This window comes from Bombina bombina, chromosome 2 (assembly GCF_027579735.1).
Source record: "Bombina bombina isolate aBomBom1 chromosome 2, aBomBom1.pri, whole genome shotgun sequence".
In the NCBI taxonomy this organism is placed as follows: domain Eukaryota; kingdom Metazoa; phylum Chordata; class Amphibia; order Anura; family Bombinatoridae; genus Bombina; species Bombina bombina.
Genome location: NC_069500.1, coordinates 524,525,753 through 524,540,524, shown reverse-complemented (window position 1 = coordinate 524,540,524; position 14,772 = coordinate 524,525,753). Strand labels below are relative to the sequence as shown.

The window sequence follows — 14,772 nt, the reverse complement described above, 5'->3', positions numbered from 1 at the left end:
GGCTTGAACCTCTGGTAGGTCTGCCAGACGTTTGTGCCAAAGGATAGATAATGCAGAAATTTGACCCTTCAGAGTACTGACCGATAAACCCTAAGACAAAATCCGGGGAATCCTCCAGGAGAAACCCTTAGATTCACACTAAGAAAGATACTTACACCATATCTTATGGTAAATCCTGCGAGTAACCGGTTTTCGAGCCTGAATCATTGTTTCAATGACTGCTTCAGAAAAACCACGTTTAGACAGAACTAGGCAGTTAGCTTCAGAGATTCTAGGTTTGGGTGAAGGAAAGGACCCTGAAGTAGAAGGTCCTTCCTCTGAGGTAACCTCCAAGGCGGTAGAGATGAAATCCTTACCAGATCTGTGAACCAGGTCATGCAGGAGCTATTAGGATCACTGATGCTCTCTCCTGTTTGATACGAGAAATAACTAGTGGAAGAAGGAGAGCAAATGGAGGAAACGGGTAAGCCAGAGAAAACCTCCAAGGAATCGCCAGAGCATCTATCAGAACAGCATGAGATCTCTTGACCTTGAACCATACTTTGGAACCTTGGTGTGATGCCTGGAACCTTTAGGAACCTTGGTGTGACAGATGAAGAGCACACTCCCCGGGGTGAAAGGTCTGTCTGCTCAAAAAAAAATCTGCCTCCCAGTTGTCCACTCCCGGAATGTGGATGGCAGATAGGAGATTTAATCGTGCGCTTCCGCACACTGCAGAATGCAAGTCACCTCCTTCATGGCTAAGGAAGTCTGAGTCCCTCCCTGGTGGTTGATGTAAGCCACTGACGTAATGTCCGATTGAAATCGGATAAACCGAACTAACGACAGCTGAGGCCACGCTGATAGAGCATTGAAGATAGCTCTCAACTCCAAGATGTTTATGGAAAGAGAGGACTCTTCCCAAGACCACAGGACCTGAGCCTTTAGAGGGCACCAAACCGCAATCCAGCATTACTGGCTTCCGTAGTCACAATTTCCTGGGAAGGTCTCCGAAAGCAAGTGCCTCGAGACAGATGTTCCTGTGACACCCACCATGAGAGTCCATTGTTAGAGGGTCCAGATTTATCCTCTGAGATAAACCCGAGTGATCTCAGTTCCATTGATGGAGCATACAAAGCTGCATCGGTCGTAGATGGAACCGAGCAAAAGGAATGATGTCCATCAATGCCACCTTCAGGCCAATCACCTCCATGCATTGGGCTACAGATGGATGAAATACAGACTGGAGAGAAAGGCAGGAAGCAAAAATATTTTCTGACCTCCGTTAGAAAAAATTTCATGGACAGAGAATCTACGATAGTCCCTAGGAAACACACCTTGATAGATGGAACAAGAGAACTTTTCTCCAAATTCACCTTCCACCCATGGGAAAGTAGAAAAGACAAACAGCATCTCTGTATGAGATTGGGCTAGTTGAAAAGAGGACGCCTGAACCAAGATGTCGTCTAGATAAGGCGCTACAGCAATTCCCTGGGCTAGTTGAAAAGAGGACGCCTGAACCAAGATGTCGTCTAGATAAGGCGCTACAGCAATTCCCTGGGATCTGATCACAGCCAAAAGCGCCCCCAGAACCTTTGTGAATATTCTAGGAGCCGTGGCCAGACCAAATGGAAGTGCAACAAATTGGAAGTGCTTGTCCAGAAATGCAAACCTCAGATACTGATGGTGTTCCCTGTGAATGGGAACATGAAGGTATGCGTCCTTCAGGTCTATGGTAGTCAGACTGACCTTCCTGTACCAAAGGAAGAATGGAACAAATAGTTTCCATCTTGAAGGACAGAACCCTGAGGAATTTGTTGACACTCTTGAGGTCTAGAAGGGGCCGAAAAGTTCCCTCCTTTTGGGGACCACAAAAATATTTGAATAGAATCCTAGACCCTGTTCTGCTGGAGGGACAGGAACAATAACTCCCAAAAGGAATAGGTCTTTTACACATTTTAAGAAGGACTTCTTTACTTGGTTTGAGGACAGTCTTAACAGGAGAAATCTGCTTCTTGAAAGGCAAGACTTGAACCCCATTCTGTAACCCTTGGATACTATGTCTACCGCCCAAGGGTCTGGGACATCGCGTATCCAGGTTTTACAAAAAAAAGGAAAGCCTGCCCCCCACCAGATCCACACTGGAATCGGGGGCGGAACCTTCATGCTTCTTGTTTTGTTTTCTCTTGTTACAGGGCTGGTTGGATTTCCAAGAAGAGCTGGTTTGATCTTGCTTGGAAGAGGAAGGAGGAGGACTTCTGTCCCTTAAAGTTAAGAAAGGAACAAAAATTAGAGGTCTGACGACCTCTAGGTCTATTTTTCTTGTCCTGAGGTAGGAAAGATCCCTTTCCACCTGTAACCTCAGAAATTATCTCTGCCAGACCAGGTCCAAGCAGAGTCTTTCCCTTGTAGGGTAAAGCCAAAAGCTTGGTCTTGAGAGACATCGGCTGACCAATATTTTAACCACAGAGCCCTGCGGGCTAGTACAGCGAAGCTAGATATCTTAGCTCCCAGACAAATTATCTGCATATTGGCATTGCAGATAAAGGTATTGGCCAGTTTGAGAGCTTTGATCCTATCTTGGATCTCCTCTACTGTAGTTTCCTGTGTAATAAGATCAGATAATGCATCACCACAATAAGATGCAGCTCCAGCAACCGTAGCAATACTTGCTGCTGGTTGCCACTGTAACCCTTGATGGATATACATTTTTTTTTTAAGTAAGCCTCTAGGTTCTTGTCCATTAAGTCCTTAAAAGAGCAACTATCCTCTATAGGAATGGTAGTTCTTTTGGCAAGAGTAGAAATAGCCCCTTCTACTTTAGGAACCATGCAACAAAAGTCACGAATAGAGTCAGCAACAGGAAACTTCTTAAGAACAGGGGAAGGGGAAAAAAGAACCTATGGCTTATCCCATTCCTGAGCAATAATTTCAGACATCTTGCTTGGGACAGGAAAAATCTCCTCAGAAAATGGGGAATCAGACTGTATCCAATTTAGAAGACTTTGAAGGGTTGGCAGCAATCGAAGGTTCAGAGTCATCTAAAGTAACTAGAACCTCCTTCAATAGTAACCAGAGGTGCTCAAGCTTAAATCTAAAAGTAACCTCTTCAGATTCTGAAGATTTCTCTGCTAAAGTGTCAAGAGTCTGAGATCTCACCTTCAGAAGCTACTGAAGTATTCTCCTCAGACATCTGAGCAAGAGTGGCTAATGTAGTAGAGACAGAAACCTTAGTATCAGGCAAATGTTTAGATTTTCTCTTATGTTTTCCCAATGCAGGGAAAGTAGACAAAGTCACAGTTACTGCAGAAGAAACTTGAGCAGCAAAATCCCCAGGGAAATAAACACCCCCAGGTGGATGAGAGGACACAGAAGGCACAGTATGAGAAACAACTAAGGCTTGGGACATCTGAGGAGAAAGCCGAGGCTTGTCACACACAGCAGAATACTGAGACACTCTTGGCACGGAAGGGTGAATTTTTTCTTTGCATTTTAAAGTATTTGCTAAACAGGATGAACAAAACTGCATAGGTAGGGCAATCTGGTTACCTAAACAAAGTAAACATCCATCTATAGAGATAGATTGATCCTTATCTGTATCCATAGTCTGGAATAACGGTCCCACAAGTAATGTGCAAATATAGAAATTGTAATGCAACAATAAAAATTTGAATTTTTCAGAAAAAAAAAGTAAATTTGAATTAGATAAAATTAAAAAACTACAATCGATTATAAGGTTAACGTAAACAAACTGTCACAGATGCCTGAGGCTCCTACCGGCTCAAGAGTAGATTAACAGGAGCCGATTCAGAAATGACACTGCAGAATCCAAGACGGCTGCACGAACACTATAACTGCTCCGCTCCATAAAAGTGGAAGTGCGGTCCACACGTGATCACAGAAAATAAACTGCAACACATTTACACCGCTCTAAAAAGAGCACAAAATTTTGCCGTTTCAAACCAATGATAATTTGAATGTATGACAGAAAGTGGGAATAATATTATCCGGTAGCCCAATAATTACCAATAAAGATGTAAGCCTCTAAACAAGAAGCGCAAATAAAAAGGGAGGTAACCAATAAAGAACTCTTATTTGTTAAAGAGACAGTCTAGGCCAAAATAAACTTTCATGGTTCAGATAGAGCATGTAATTTTAAACAATTTTCCAATTTACTTTTATCACCAATTTTACTTTGTTCTCTTGGCATTCTTAGTTGAAAGCTTAACCTAGGAGGTTCATATGCTAATTTCTTAGACCTTGAAGCCCACCTCTTTCAGATTGCATTTTAACAGTTTTTCACCACTAGAGTGTGTTAGTTCACGTATTTCATATAGATAACACTGTGCTCGTGCACGAGAAGTTATCTGTGAGCAGGCACTGATTGGCTAGACTGCAAGTCTGTCAAAAGAACTGAAAAAAGGGGCAGTTTGCAGAGGCTTAGATACAAGATAATCACAGAGGTTAAAAGTATATTATAACTGTTGGTTATGCAAAACTGGGAAATGGGTAATAAAAGGATTAGCTATCTTTTAAAAACAATATTAATTCTGGTGTAGACTGTCCCTTTAACCCCTAACCTCCCCTGGCCAAGTAAAACGCTCCTATAAACTGCCCCACATACAATAAAAAAAAATCCAAGTGCCATGTCCATAAAATGACTCCTTAATTAATAAAGAGAGTATTAGGTCCCAAATAAAGGATCTAAATAGAGGATTAACCTCCTAAGTGCTGCTATCCTTCTGTACCTAGAAAGCAAAAAGCACTTACCTTAGATCCTGTGATAAATGGTGCACTTCAATCCCGGTCATAGGAAAAGAAAGAACAAAGTAACTAACTCTGGCTTTCTGCAAAGGGGAAGCAAAGTAAAAAAAAAGTAAAGCAAAGAGATTGACATGGACACAGCTAGACCCCAATCCTTGCTTGCAGAGAAAAGTACCCATAAAAGGATTAAAATCTTCAGACACCAACTTCGCACAACCTCCAATGACAAAGGCAAAGCGAATGACTAGGGGTTATGGGTAAGGCAGTTACACTTAACAGCTTTGCTGGGGTGCGCTTTGCCTCCTGCTGGCCTGGAGTTGAATATCCCACTAGTAATTTGAATGACATCATGGACTCTCCATGTCTTAGGAAAGAAATCCATACTTTTCAGATTGCAATAACAGGAAAAGTAGGCAAAATAAGTACATTGCCAAGTTTTTGTTAATATCAATTATAAAATTATTTTGAAGATCCCCAGGACTGTGATTTTGCTTTGAGTTTGCTAATTGTCAAATATACGATATACACTACTATAAAGCTTTTCTCTCATTATATGGGATTTTAGAGAGCGAGTATATATTCCTGTGTATCTCTAAATTCTGACACAGGAAAGTACAAATTGTTACAGAATAACTGTACGCAATACCTTCGGCGGCGATCACGGCTTCTACTGCGACTTCTCTTCTTACTGTATAAGGAAAAATCAAACGAACATATTGACAGCTGTGCAAGCATCATAAAAAACACTGGTTTTACCCATGCACATCATCTTGACATAAGGACATCAATATCCTTTGTGCACTCACCTAATTCTATGGTTTCCTGTGCTGCTACTACTGCTACAATTTTCGCCTTCTTTCTTGGTTTCCTTGCTTTGGCTTTCCTCCTGTTCACCACGCCCAAAAAGTCATCCCAACACAAGAAGAGCATCAGGGAAAATCCGAAATAAAAAAAGGGAGGGAGGGAAATAGGGAGCGGGAAGTAACAGAAAGACAGATAAAATATTATAACATAAGTTTGGTAATGTTAGGGACATTTTCTGCTGTTCAGTGAATGAAAGGGTCTCCCATCTGTATCACAACTCCTTAAACAAGAAGACTGCATACCTTACAATCCTACATTGGCCACTGGCGACCCTAAACAAAAAGATAAACACAAGAAACATCTCCAGAATGTATCAACCAATAATGACCTTACCTGCACAGCAGAGGATGATTTATAAATAAGTTACTATGGGTTTATTATTTCCCACCTTGTCTTGGTGCTCATACTCCTCGGCCTCAAGCAAACATACGGAGGGGACATTGCTTCATAATCTAAGCAGTTAAACACAGGTAGAACGCATAGTAACGTGGCAGATACACAAACACACAACAAGAAGCCTGTCTCCACTATAGAGACCAAGTAAAGTGGGGTTAAGGGAGATTTTATCAAATTAATATTAGCCAACACATCATTCATCTGTGCCTTGGTTTAAAGGGACACTGAACTTTTGAGGAACCTTAATGTCACTACATTGCCAAGTTGTTCTCTATAACTAAAATTGCCTTTATGTCTAAACAGAAAATATAAAAAAGGAAAATGTCCTCTATTGATCCTCTGGAAAGTGCTAAAAACTCCATGTCTGCCTCATTATCCACTGCTCTCAAAATCCATTTACAACTCTTGCATTGCCTCTTGACTGGATGTGAGAAGGTTTTCAGCCACTCAATATGGGTGGAATTTATGATTTTACTAAAAGCAGTGAAAAAAGATGGGGCAGTGGTGGGGTCTTCAGCAATCTCAAGGGAATCAATACAGGACATTTCCCTAGGGTATGTATGTGCTTAGATATATAAAGGGAATTTACTTACAGAAAACAGCTCAGCAAGTTAAGGGGCTATTTGCATGTGTTGCTCATGAGAGGGTTTATTTAAAGCAGTATTTGTTATAAAAGTATACATTTTAACAAAACTGACTTAGAAGAAGATCAAATATTTTTTTCTGAGATTTGTGGAAGTGTGTTCGTTCATGTCACTCAGAAGAGCTGGGGGACTTTAACTTAATGGAGAATCAATTCAACCGCTACTTACTATATAAAAACTGGTTTAAATAAAATAATATATATATATATATATATATATATATATATATATATATATATACTATGCAAGGCACTACTATATATTGAATATTTAGGCTTTTTCTTACAGTTTAATAAAAACTTTTGAATTTGAAGTCACAAATACTATCATTAATAAAAAAAAATTGAGCCGTCTATCAAATATAACCTTAAATGTGGGACAGATATCATCCTGATCTACAATTTCTCTCTTTTTATTTAAATTTCAGTCAGTTTTAGTTATTTTAAAATTTGCATTAGATTTAAATAGGACGAACCATGATCTAAGTGAAGAGGAACTAACCCTCCCACTCACAAACAAATCTTTGCTTCGTGTCTGTGGTAGTATTGTCTCCAATCAGCATCCAAGGCCCTTCGTCAGAAGAGCTGGGCATTGAGAAGTACAGAACTAGATTCTATGAAGAGAAAGGGAGTGTTTTGTTATTTGGCAAGCAGATAAATGGTTGAAGAACCACTAGAAACCCACCCACAAAACCAAGTTAAACATCACTAACTAGAATAAGAAATCACAACACAAACTGAGGCTTGTGTTGAAACGGATACCCAACTTTCAATAGGTTTAGGTTACTTGTGAAAGAAGGGACTCAAACTTTGCAAACTTGTTAAGCAGGAGACTAGTAGGGGCAACGACTCACTCAACACAATAAAAGGAATGAAAGTTTTGGAATTTACTATACGATCACCTCTTTTGAAGTTGACAAAAAAAAAAACAGGCACTTTACTAAATCTGTTCAGTTGATACAGCAAAAATCATTCACAGATGGGTAGAAAAGAACTAAAAATGCTTTAAAGGGACATTATACATACTAGATTTTTCTTTTCATAAATGTTTTGTAGATGATCATTTAAATAGCATATACAGCTTTTATTTTATTTTATTTAAGTATAGTTTTGCTTATTTTTAAATTTTGCGCTGATTTTCAGACTCCTAACCAAGCCCAAAAGTTTTAGAAGAATACTGATGTATACCTACTCCAGCTTGCTCCTGTTTGTGTAAAAAGTATTTTCATACGCAGAGGAAGGAGGAGTGTCTGCTTTTTGCTATAGAACTACTTTCAGTGAGTGTTCCAGCTATCCTTTTCAACAGAGCTTAAATGGGAGCTTCTAAGTAAGTTTTTAAATGGTTTGATACTGGATTTTTATATCAGTATCTGTGCATATTATTCTTTACATTGGTGTCTATTACATACAGTTAAATGACAATGGGTGTATACTGTCCCTTTAAAGTGGTAACTTTCTACTAGTCAGTGACTGATCTTTTCCAATACATTATTACACCAGAATGAAAGTAACCTCTGCTGCTTGCTGGGCATACCTCTTTCTCCTTGTTCTTGTAAGGGGCTTCTAGCATTGCTTCTATCACAATATCAAAGTCATCTGAAGCCATCCCTGTTGAGTGGTCAGAAAGTCTAAGAAATAAGAGAACATAAATTATAAACTTCTTTAAAACAGACTTAACAGATAAAAGATTATTAATAGTAAAAACAATAAAATATATGTATGTAGTCCAGGCTTGTGTTTATTTCTCTCTCTCTCTCATGTTGCAATGATATTTTTTTATTTTTTTTTAAATTATATCTATTTAGCAATACAAGATTTATAATTCTTCTTGATATCTTCTGTTCCTCCGGCCCCCTTCATTTCCTATTTTGGCTGGTCTGTGACAAGCAGTCCCACGCACTTACTACATTGGCTTCCTAAGGGTGTTCAAAGGGCTGGACTAGTGTCATGACACGCACATCGATTGGATGTTCATTGGAATTGTCAAAAAATAAAAAACAGAATTTATGTTTACCTGATAAATTACTTTCTCCAACGGTGTGTCCGGTCCACGGCGTCATCCTTACTTGTGGGATATTCTCTTCCCCAACAGGAAATGGCAAAGAGCCCAGCAAAGCTGGTCACATGATCCCTCCTAGGCTCCGCCTACCCCAGTCATTCGACCGACGTAAAGGAGGAATATTTGCATAGGAGAAACCATATGATACCGTGGTGACTGTAGTTAAAGAAAATAAATTATCAGACCTGATTAAAAAACCAGGGCGGGCCGTGGACCGGACACACCGTTGGAGAAAGTAATTTATCAGGTAAACATAAATTCTGTTTTCTCCAACATAGGTGTGTCCGGTCCACAGCGTCATCCTTACTTGTGGGAACCAATACCAAAGCTTTAGGACACGGATGAAGGGAGGGAGCAAATCAGGTCACCTAAATGGAAGGCACCACGGCTTGCAAAACCTTTCTCCCAAAAATAGCCTCAGAAGAAGCAAAAGTATCAAACTTGTAAAATTTGGTAAAAGTGTGCAGTGAAGACCAAGTCGCTGCCCTACATATCTGATCAACAGAAGCCTCGTTCTTGAAGGCCCATGTGGAAGCCACAGCCCTAGTGGAATGAGCTGTGATTCTTTCAGGAGGCTGCCGTCCGGCAGTCTCATAAGCCAATCTGATGATGCTTTTAATCCAAAAAGAGAGAGAGGTAGAAGTTGCTTTTTGACCTCTCCTTTTACCAGAATAAACAACAAACAAGGAAGATGTTTGTCTAAAATCCTTTGTAGCATCTAAATAGAATTTTAGAGCGCGAACAACATCCAAATTGTGCAACAAACGTTCCTTCTTTGAAACTGGTTTCGGACACAAAGAAGGCACGACTATCTCCTGGTTAATGTTTTTGTTAGAAACAACTTTCGGAAGAAAACCAGGTTTAGTACGTAAAACCACCTTATCTGCATGGAACACCAGATAAGGAGGAGAACACTGCAGAGCAGATAATTCTGAAACTCTTCTAGCAGAAGAAATTGCAACCAAAAACAAAACTTTCCAAGATAATAACTTAATATCAACGGAATGTAAGGGTTCAAACGGAACCCCCTGAAGAACTGAAAGAACTAAGTTGAGACTCCAAGGAGGAGTCAAAGGTTTGTAAACAGGCTTGATTCTAACCAGAGCCTGAACAAAGGCTTGAACATCTGGCACAGCTGCCAGCTTTTTGTGAAGCAACACAGACAAGGCAGAAATCTGTCCCTTCAAGGAACTTGCAGATAATCCTTTCTCCAATCCTTCTTGAAGAAAGGATAGAATCTTAGGAATTTTTACCTTGTCCCAAGGGAATCCTCTAGATTCACACCAACAGATATATTTTTTCCATATTTTGTGGTAAATTTTTCTAGTTACAGGCTTTCTGGCCTGAACAAGAGTATCAATAACAGAATCTGAGAACCCTCGTTTTGATAAGATCAAGCGTTCAATCTCCAAGCAGTCAGCTGGAGTGAGACCAGATTCGGATGTTCGAACGGACCTTGAACAAGAAGGTCTCGTCTCAAAGGTAGCTTCCATGGTGGAGCCGATGACATATTCACCAGATCTGCATACCAAGTCCTGCGTGGCCACGCAGGAGCTATCAAGATCACCGACGCCCTCTCCTGATTGATCCTGGCTACCAGCCTGGGGATGAGAGGAAACGGCGGGAATACATAAGCTAGTTTGAAGGTCCAAGGTGCTACTAGTGCATCTACTAGAGTCGCCTTGGGATCCCTGGATCTGGACCCGTAGCAAAGAACCTTGAAGTTCTGACGAGAGGCCATCAGATCCATGTCTGGAATGCCCCACAGTTGAGTAATTTGGGCAAAGATTTCCGGATGGAGTTCCCACTCCCCCGGATGTAATGTCTGACGACTCAGAAAATCCACTTCCCAATTTTCCACTCCTGGGATGTGGATTGCAGACAGGTGGCAGGAGTGAGTCTCCGCCCATTGAATGATTTTGGTCACTTCTTCCATCGCCAGGGAACTCCTTGTTCCCCCCTGATGGTTGATGTACGCAACAGTCGTCATGTTGTCTGACTGAAACCGTATGAACTTGGCCTTTGCTAGCTGAGGCCAAGCCTTGAGAGCATTGAATATCGCTCTCAGTTCCAGAATATTTATCGGTAGAAGAGATTCTTCCCGAGACCAAAGACCCTGAGCTTTCAGGGGTCCCCAGACCGCGCCCCAGCCCATCAGACTGCCGTCGGTCGTGACAATGACCCACTCTGGTCTGCGGAAGGTCATCCCTTGTGACAGGTTGTCCAGGGACAGCCACCAACGGAGTGAGTCTCTGGTCCTCTGATTTACTTGTATCGTCGGAGACAAGTCTGTATAGTCCCCATTCCACTGACTGAGCATGCACAGTTGTAATGGTCTTAGATGAATGCGCGCAAAAGGAACTATGTCCATTGCCGCTACCATCAAACCTATTACTTCCATGCACTGCGCTATGGAAGGAAGAGGAACGGAATGAAGTGTTTGACAAGAGTTTAGAAGTTTTGTTTTTCTGGCCTCTGTCAGAAAAATCCTCATTTCTAGGGAGTCTATTATTGTTCCCAAGAAGGGAACCCTTGTCGACGGAGATAGAGAACTCTTTTCTACGTTCACTTTCCATCCGTGAGATCTGAGAAAGGCCAGGACTATGTCCGTGTGAGCCTTTGCTTGAGGAAGGGACGACGCTTGAATCAGAATGTCGTCCAAGTAAGGAACTACTGCAATGCCCCTTGGTCTTAGTACCGCTAGAAGGGACCCTAGTACCTTTGTGAAAATCCTTGGAGCAGTGGCTAATCCGAAAGGAAGTGCCACGAACTGGTAATGCTTGTCCAGGAATGCGAACCTTAGGAACCGATGATGTTCCTTGTGGATAGGAATATGTAGATACGCATCCTTTAAATCCACCGTGGTCATGAATTGACCTTCCTGGATGGAAGGAAGAATTGTTCGAATGGTTTCCATTTTGAACGATGGAACCTTGAGAAACTTGTTTAGGATCTTGAGATCTAAGATTGGTCTGAACGTTCCCTCTTTTTTGGGAACTACGAACAGATTGGAGTAGAACCCCATCCCTTGTTCTCCTAATGGAACAGGATGAATCACTCCCATTTTTAACAGGTCCTCTACACAATGTAAGAATGCCTGTCTCTTTATGTGGTCTGAAGACAATTGAGACCTGTGGAACCTCCCCCTTGGGGGAAGCCCCTTGAATTCCAGAAGATAACCTTGGGAGACTATTTCTAGTGCCCAAGGATCCAGAACATCTCTTGCCCAAGCCTGAGCGAAGAGAGAGAGTCTGCCCCCCACCAGATCCGGTCCCGGATCGGGGGCCAACATTTCATGCTGTCTTGGTAGCAGTGGCAGGTTTCTTGGCCTGCTTTCCCTTGTTCCAGCCTTGCATTGGTCTCCAGGCTGGCTTGGCTTGAGAAGTATTACCCTCTTGCTTAGAGGACGTAGCACTTGGGGCTGGTCCGTTTCTACGAAAGGGACGAAAATTAGGTTTATTTTTGGCCTTGAAAGACCTATCCTGAGGAAGGGCGTGGCCCTTACCCCCAGTGATATCAGAGATAATCTCTTTCAAGTCAGGGCCAAACAGCGTTTTCCCTTTGAAAGGAATGTTAAGCAATTTGTTCTTGGAAGACGCATCCGCTGACCAAGATTTCAACCAAAGCGCTCTGCGCGCCACAATAGCAAACCCAGAATTTTTCGCCGCTAACCTAGCCAATTGCAAAGTGGCGTCTAGGATGAAAGAATTAGCCAATTTGAGAGCACGGATTCTGTCCATAATCTCCTCATAAGGAGGAGAATCACTATCGATCGCCTTTACTAGCTCATCGAACCAGAAACACGCGGCTGTAGTGACAGGGACAATGCATGAAATTGGTTGTAGAAGGTAACCTTGCTGAACAAACATCTTTTTAAGCAAACCTTCTAATTTTTTATCCATAGGATCTTTGAAAGCACAACTATCTTCTATGGGTATAGTGGTGCGTTTGTTTAGAGTAGAAACCGCCCCCTCGACCTTGGGGACTGTCTGCCATAAGTCCTTTCTGGGGTCGACCATAGGAAACAATTTTTTAAATATGGGGGGAGGGACGAAAGGTATACCGGGCCTTTCCCATTCTTTATTTACAATGTCCGCCACCCGCTTGGGTATAGGAAAAGCTTCTGGGAGCCCCGGGACCTCTAGGAACTTGTCCATTTTACATAGTTTCTCTGGGATGATCAAATTCTCACAATCATCCAGAGTGGATAATACCTCCTTAAGCAAAGCGCGGAGATGTTCCAACTTAAATTTAAATGTAATCACATCGGGTTCAGCTTGTTGAGAAATTTTCCCTGAATCTGAAATTTCTCCCTCAGACAAAACCTCCCTGGCCCCCTCAGACTGGTGTAGGGGCATTTCAGAACCATTATCATCAGCGTCCTCATGCACTTCAGTATCTAAAACAGAGCAGTCGCGCTTACGCTGATAAGTGGGCATTTTGGCTAAAATGTTTTTGATAGAATTATCCATTACAGCCGTTAATTGTTGCATAGTAAGGAGTATTGGCGCGCTAGATGTACTAGGGGCCTCCTGAGTGGGCAAGACTGGTGTAGACGAAGGAGGGAATGATGCAGTACCATGCTTACTCCCCTCACTTGAGGAATCATCTTGGGCATCATTTTCTGTGTCACATAAATCACATCTATTTAAATGATAAGGAACCTTGGCTTCCCCACATTCAGAACACAGTCTATCTGGTAGTTCAGACATGTTAAACAGGCATAAACTTGATAACAAAGTACAAAAAACGTTTTAAAATAAAACCGTTACTGTCACTTTAAATTTTAAACTGAACACACTTTATTACTGCAATTGCGAAAAAGTATGAAGGAATTGTTCAAAATTCACCAAAATTTCACCACAGTGTCTTAAAGCCTTAAAAGTATTGCACACCAAATTTGGAAGCTTTAACCCTTAAAATAACGGAACCGGAGCCGTTTTTATCTTTAACCCCTCTACAGTCCCTGGTATCTGCTTTGCTGAGACCCAACCAAGCCCAAAGGGGAATACGATACCAAATGACGCCTTCAGAAAGTCCTTTCTATGTATCAGAGCTCCTCACACATGCGACTGCATGTCATGCTTCTCAAAAACAAGTGCGCAATACCGGCGCGAAAATGAGGCTCTGCCTATGATTAGGGAAAGCCCCTAGAGAATAAGGTGTCCAAAACAGTGCCTGCCGATATTATTTTAACAAAATACCCAGATTAAATGATTCCTCAAGGCTAAATATGTTTATATATGAATCGATTTAGCCCAGAAAATGTCTACAGTCTTAACAAGCCCTTGTGAAGCCCTTATTTACTGTCTGTAATAAAAATGGCTTACCGGATCCCATAGGGAAAATGACAGCTTCCAGCATTACATCGTCTTGTTAGAATGTGTCATACCTCAAGCAGCAAAAGTCTGCTCACTGTTCCCCCAACTGAAGTTAATTCCTCTCAACAGTCCTGTGTGGAACAGCCATCGATTTTAGTTACGGTTGCTAAAATCATTTTCCTCTTACAAACAGAAATCTTCATCTCTTTTCTGTTTCAGAGTAAATAGTACATACCAGCACTATTTTAAAATAACAAACTCTTGATTGAATAATAAAAACTACAGTTAAACACTAAAAAACTCTAAGCCATCTCCGTGGAGATGTTGCCTGTACAACGGCAAAGAGAATGACTGGGGTAGGCGGAGCCTAGGAGGGATCATGTGACCAGCTTTGCTGGGCTCTTTGCCATTTCCTGTTGGGGAAGAGAATATCCCACAAGTAAGGATGACGCCGTGGACCGGACACACCTATGTTGGAGAAATATGCTTATACTTTAACCCCTTGAGTGCTAATGACGGCTCACTAGCACTCTCCCACTTTGAGGGCGATCTGGGGGCTCCCAACCGCTCCTACCCCGGCGATCGGGCCTGCATAGTGACAGGCATCACCGGGGCTTCACCTTACGTGCGGTGATGTCACGCGTGATGACGTCACCGCACAACTTTATTTAACATTAACAATGTTAAATATAGGAACAGGGGGCATATGCTGCTTAGAAGCCTGTATCTCAGACATCTAAGCAGCT

At 41.8% G+C, this 14,772-nt stretch overlaps 1 protein-coding gene across 2 annotated transcripts in view; it reads right to left on the bottom strand.

The window, feature by feature from the left end:
- Nucleotides 1-14,772, bottom strand: part of RBM23 (RNA binding motif protein 23) — a 93,200-nt gene that overhangs the window by 63,965 nt on the left and 14,463 nt on the right. For both annotated transcript variants that reach the window (XM_053702306.1, XM_053702307.1), the window contains exons 2-4: nucleotides 8,181-8,274; nucleotides 5,550-5,629; nucleotides 5,390-5,431 (exon numbers count right to left, since the gene is read on the bottom strand). In XM_053702306.1, coding sequence (XP_053558281.1) covers nucleotides 5,390-5,431; nucleotides 5,550-5,629; nucleotides 8,181-8,252 — 194 coding nt within the window. In that variant the 5' untranslated portion in view covers nucleotides 8,253-8,274. The remainder of the gene's footprint in view (nucleotides 1-5,389; nucleotides 5,432-5,549; nucleotides 5,630-8,180; nucleotides 8,275-14,772) is intronic.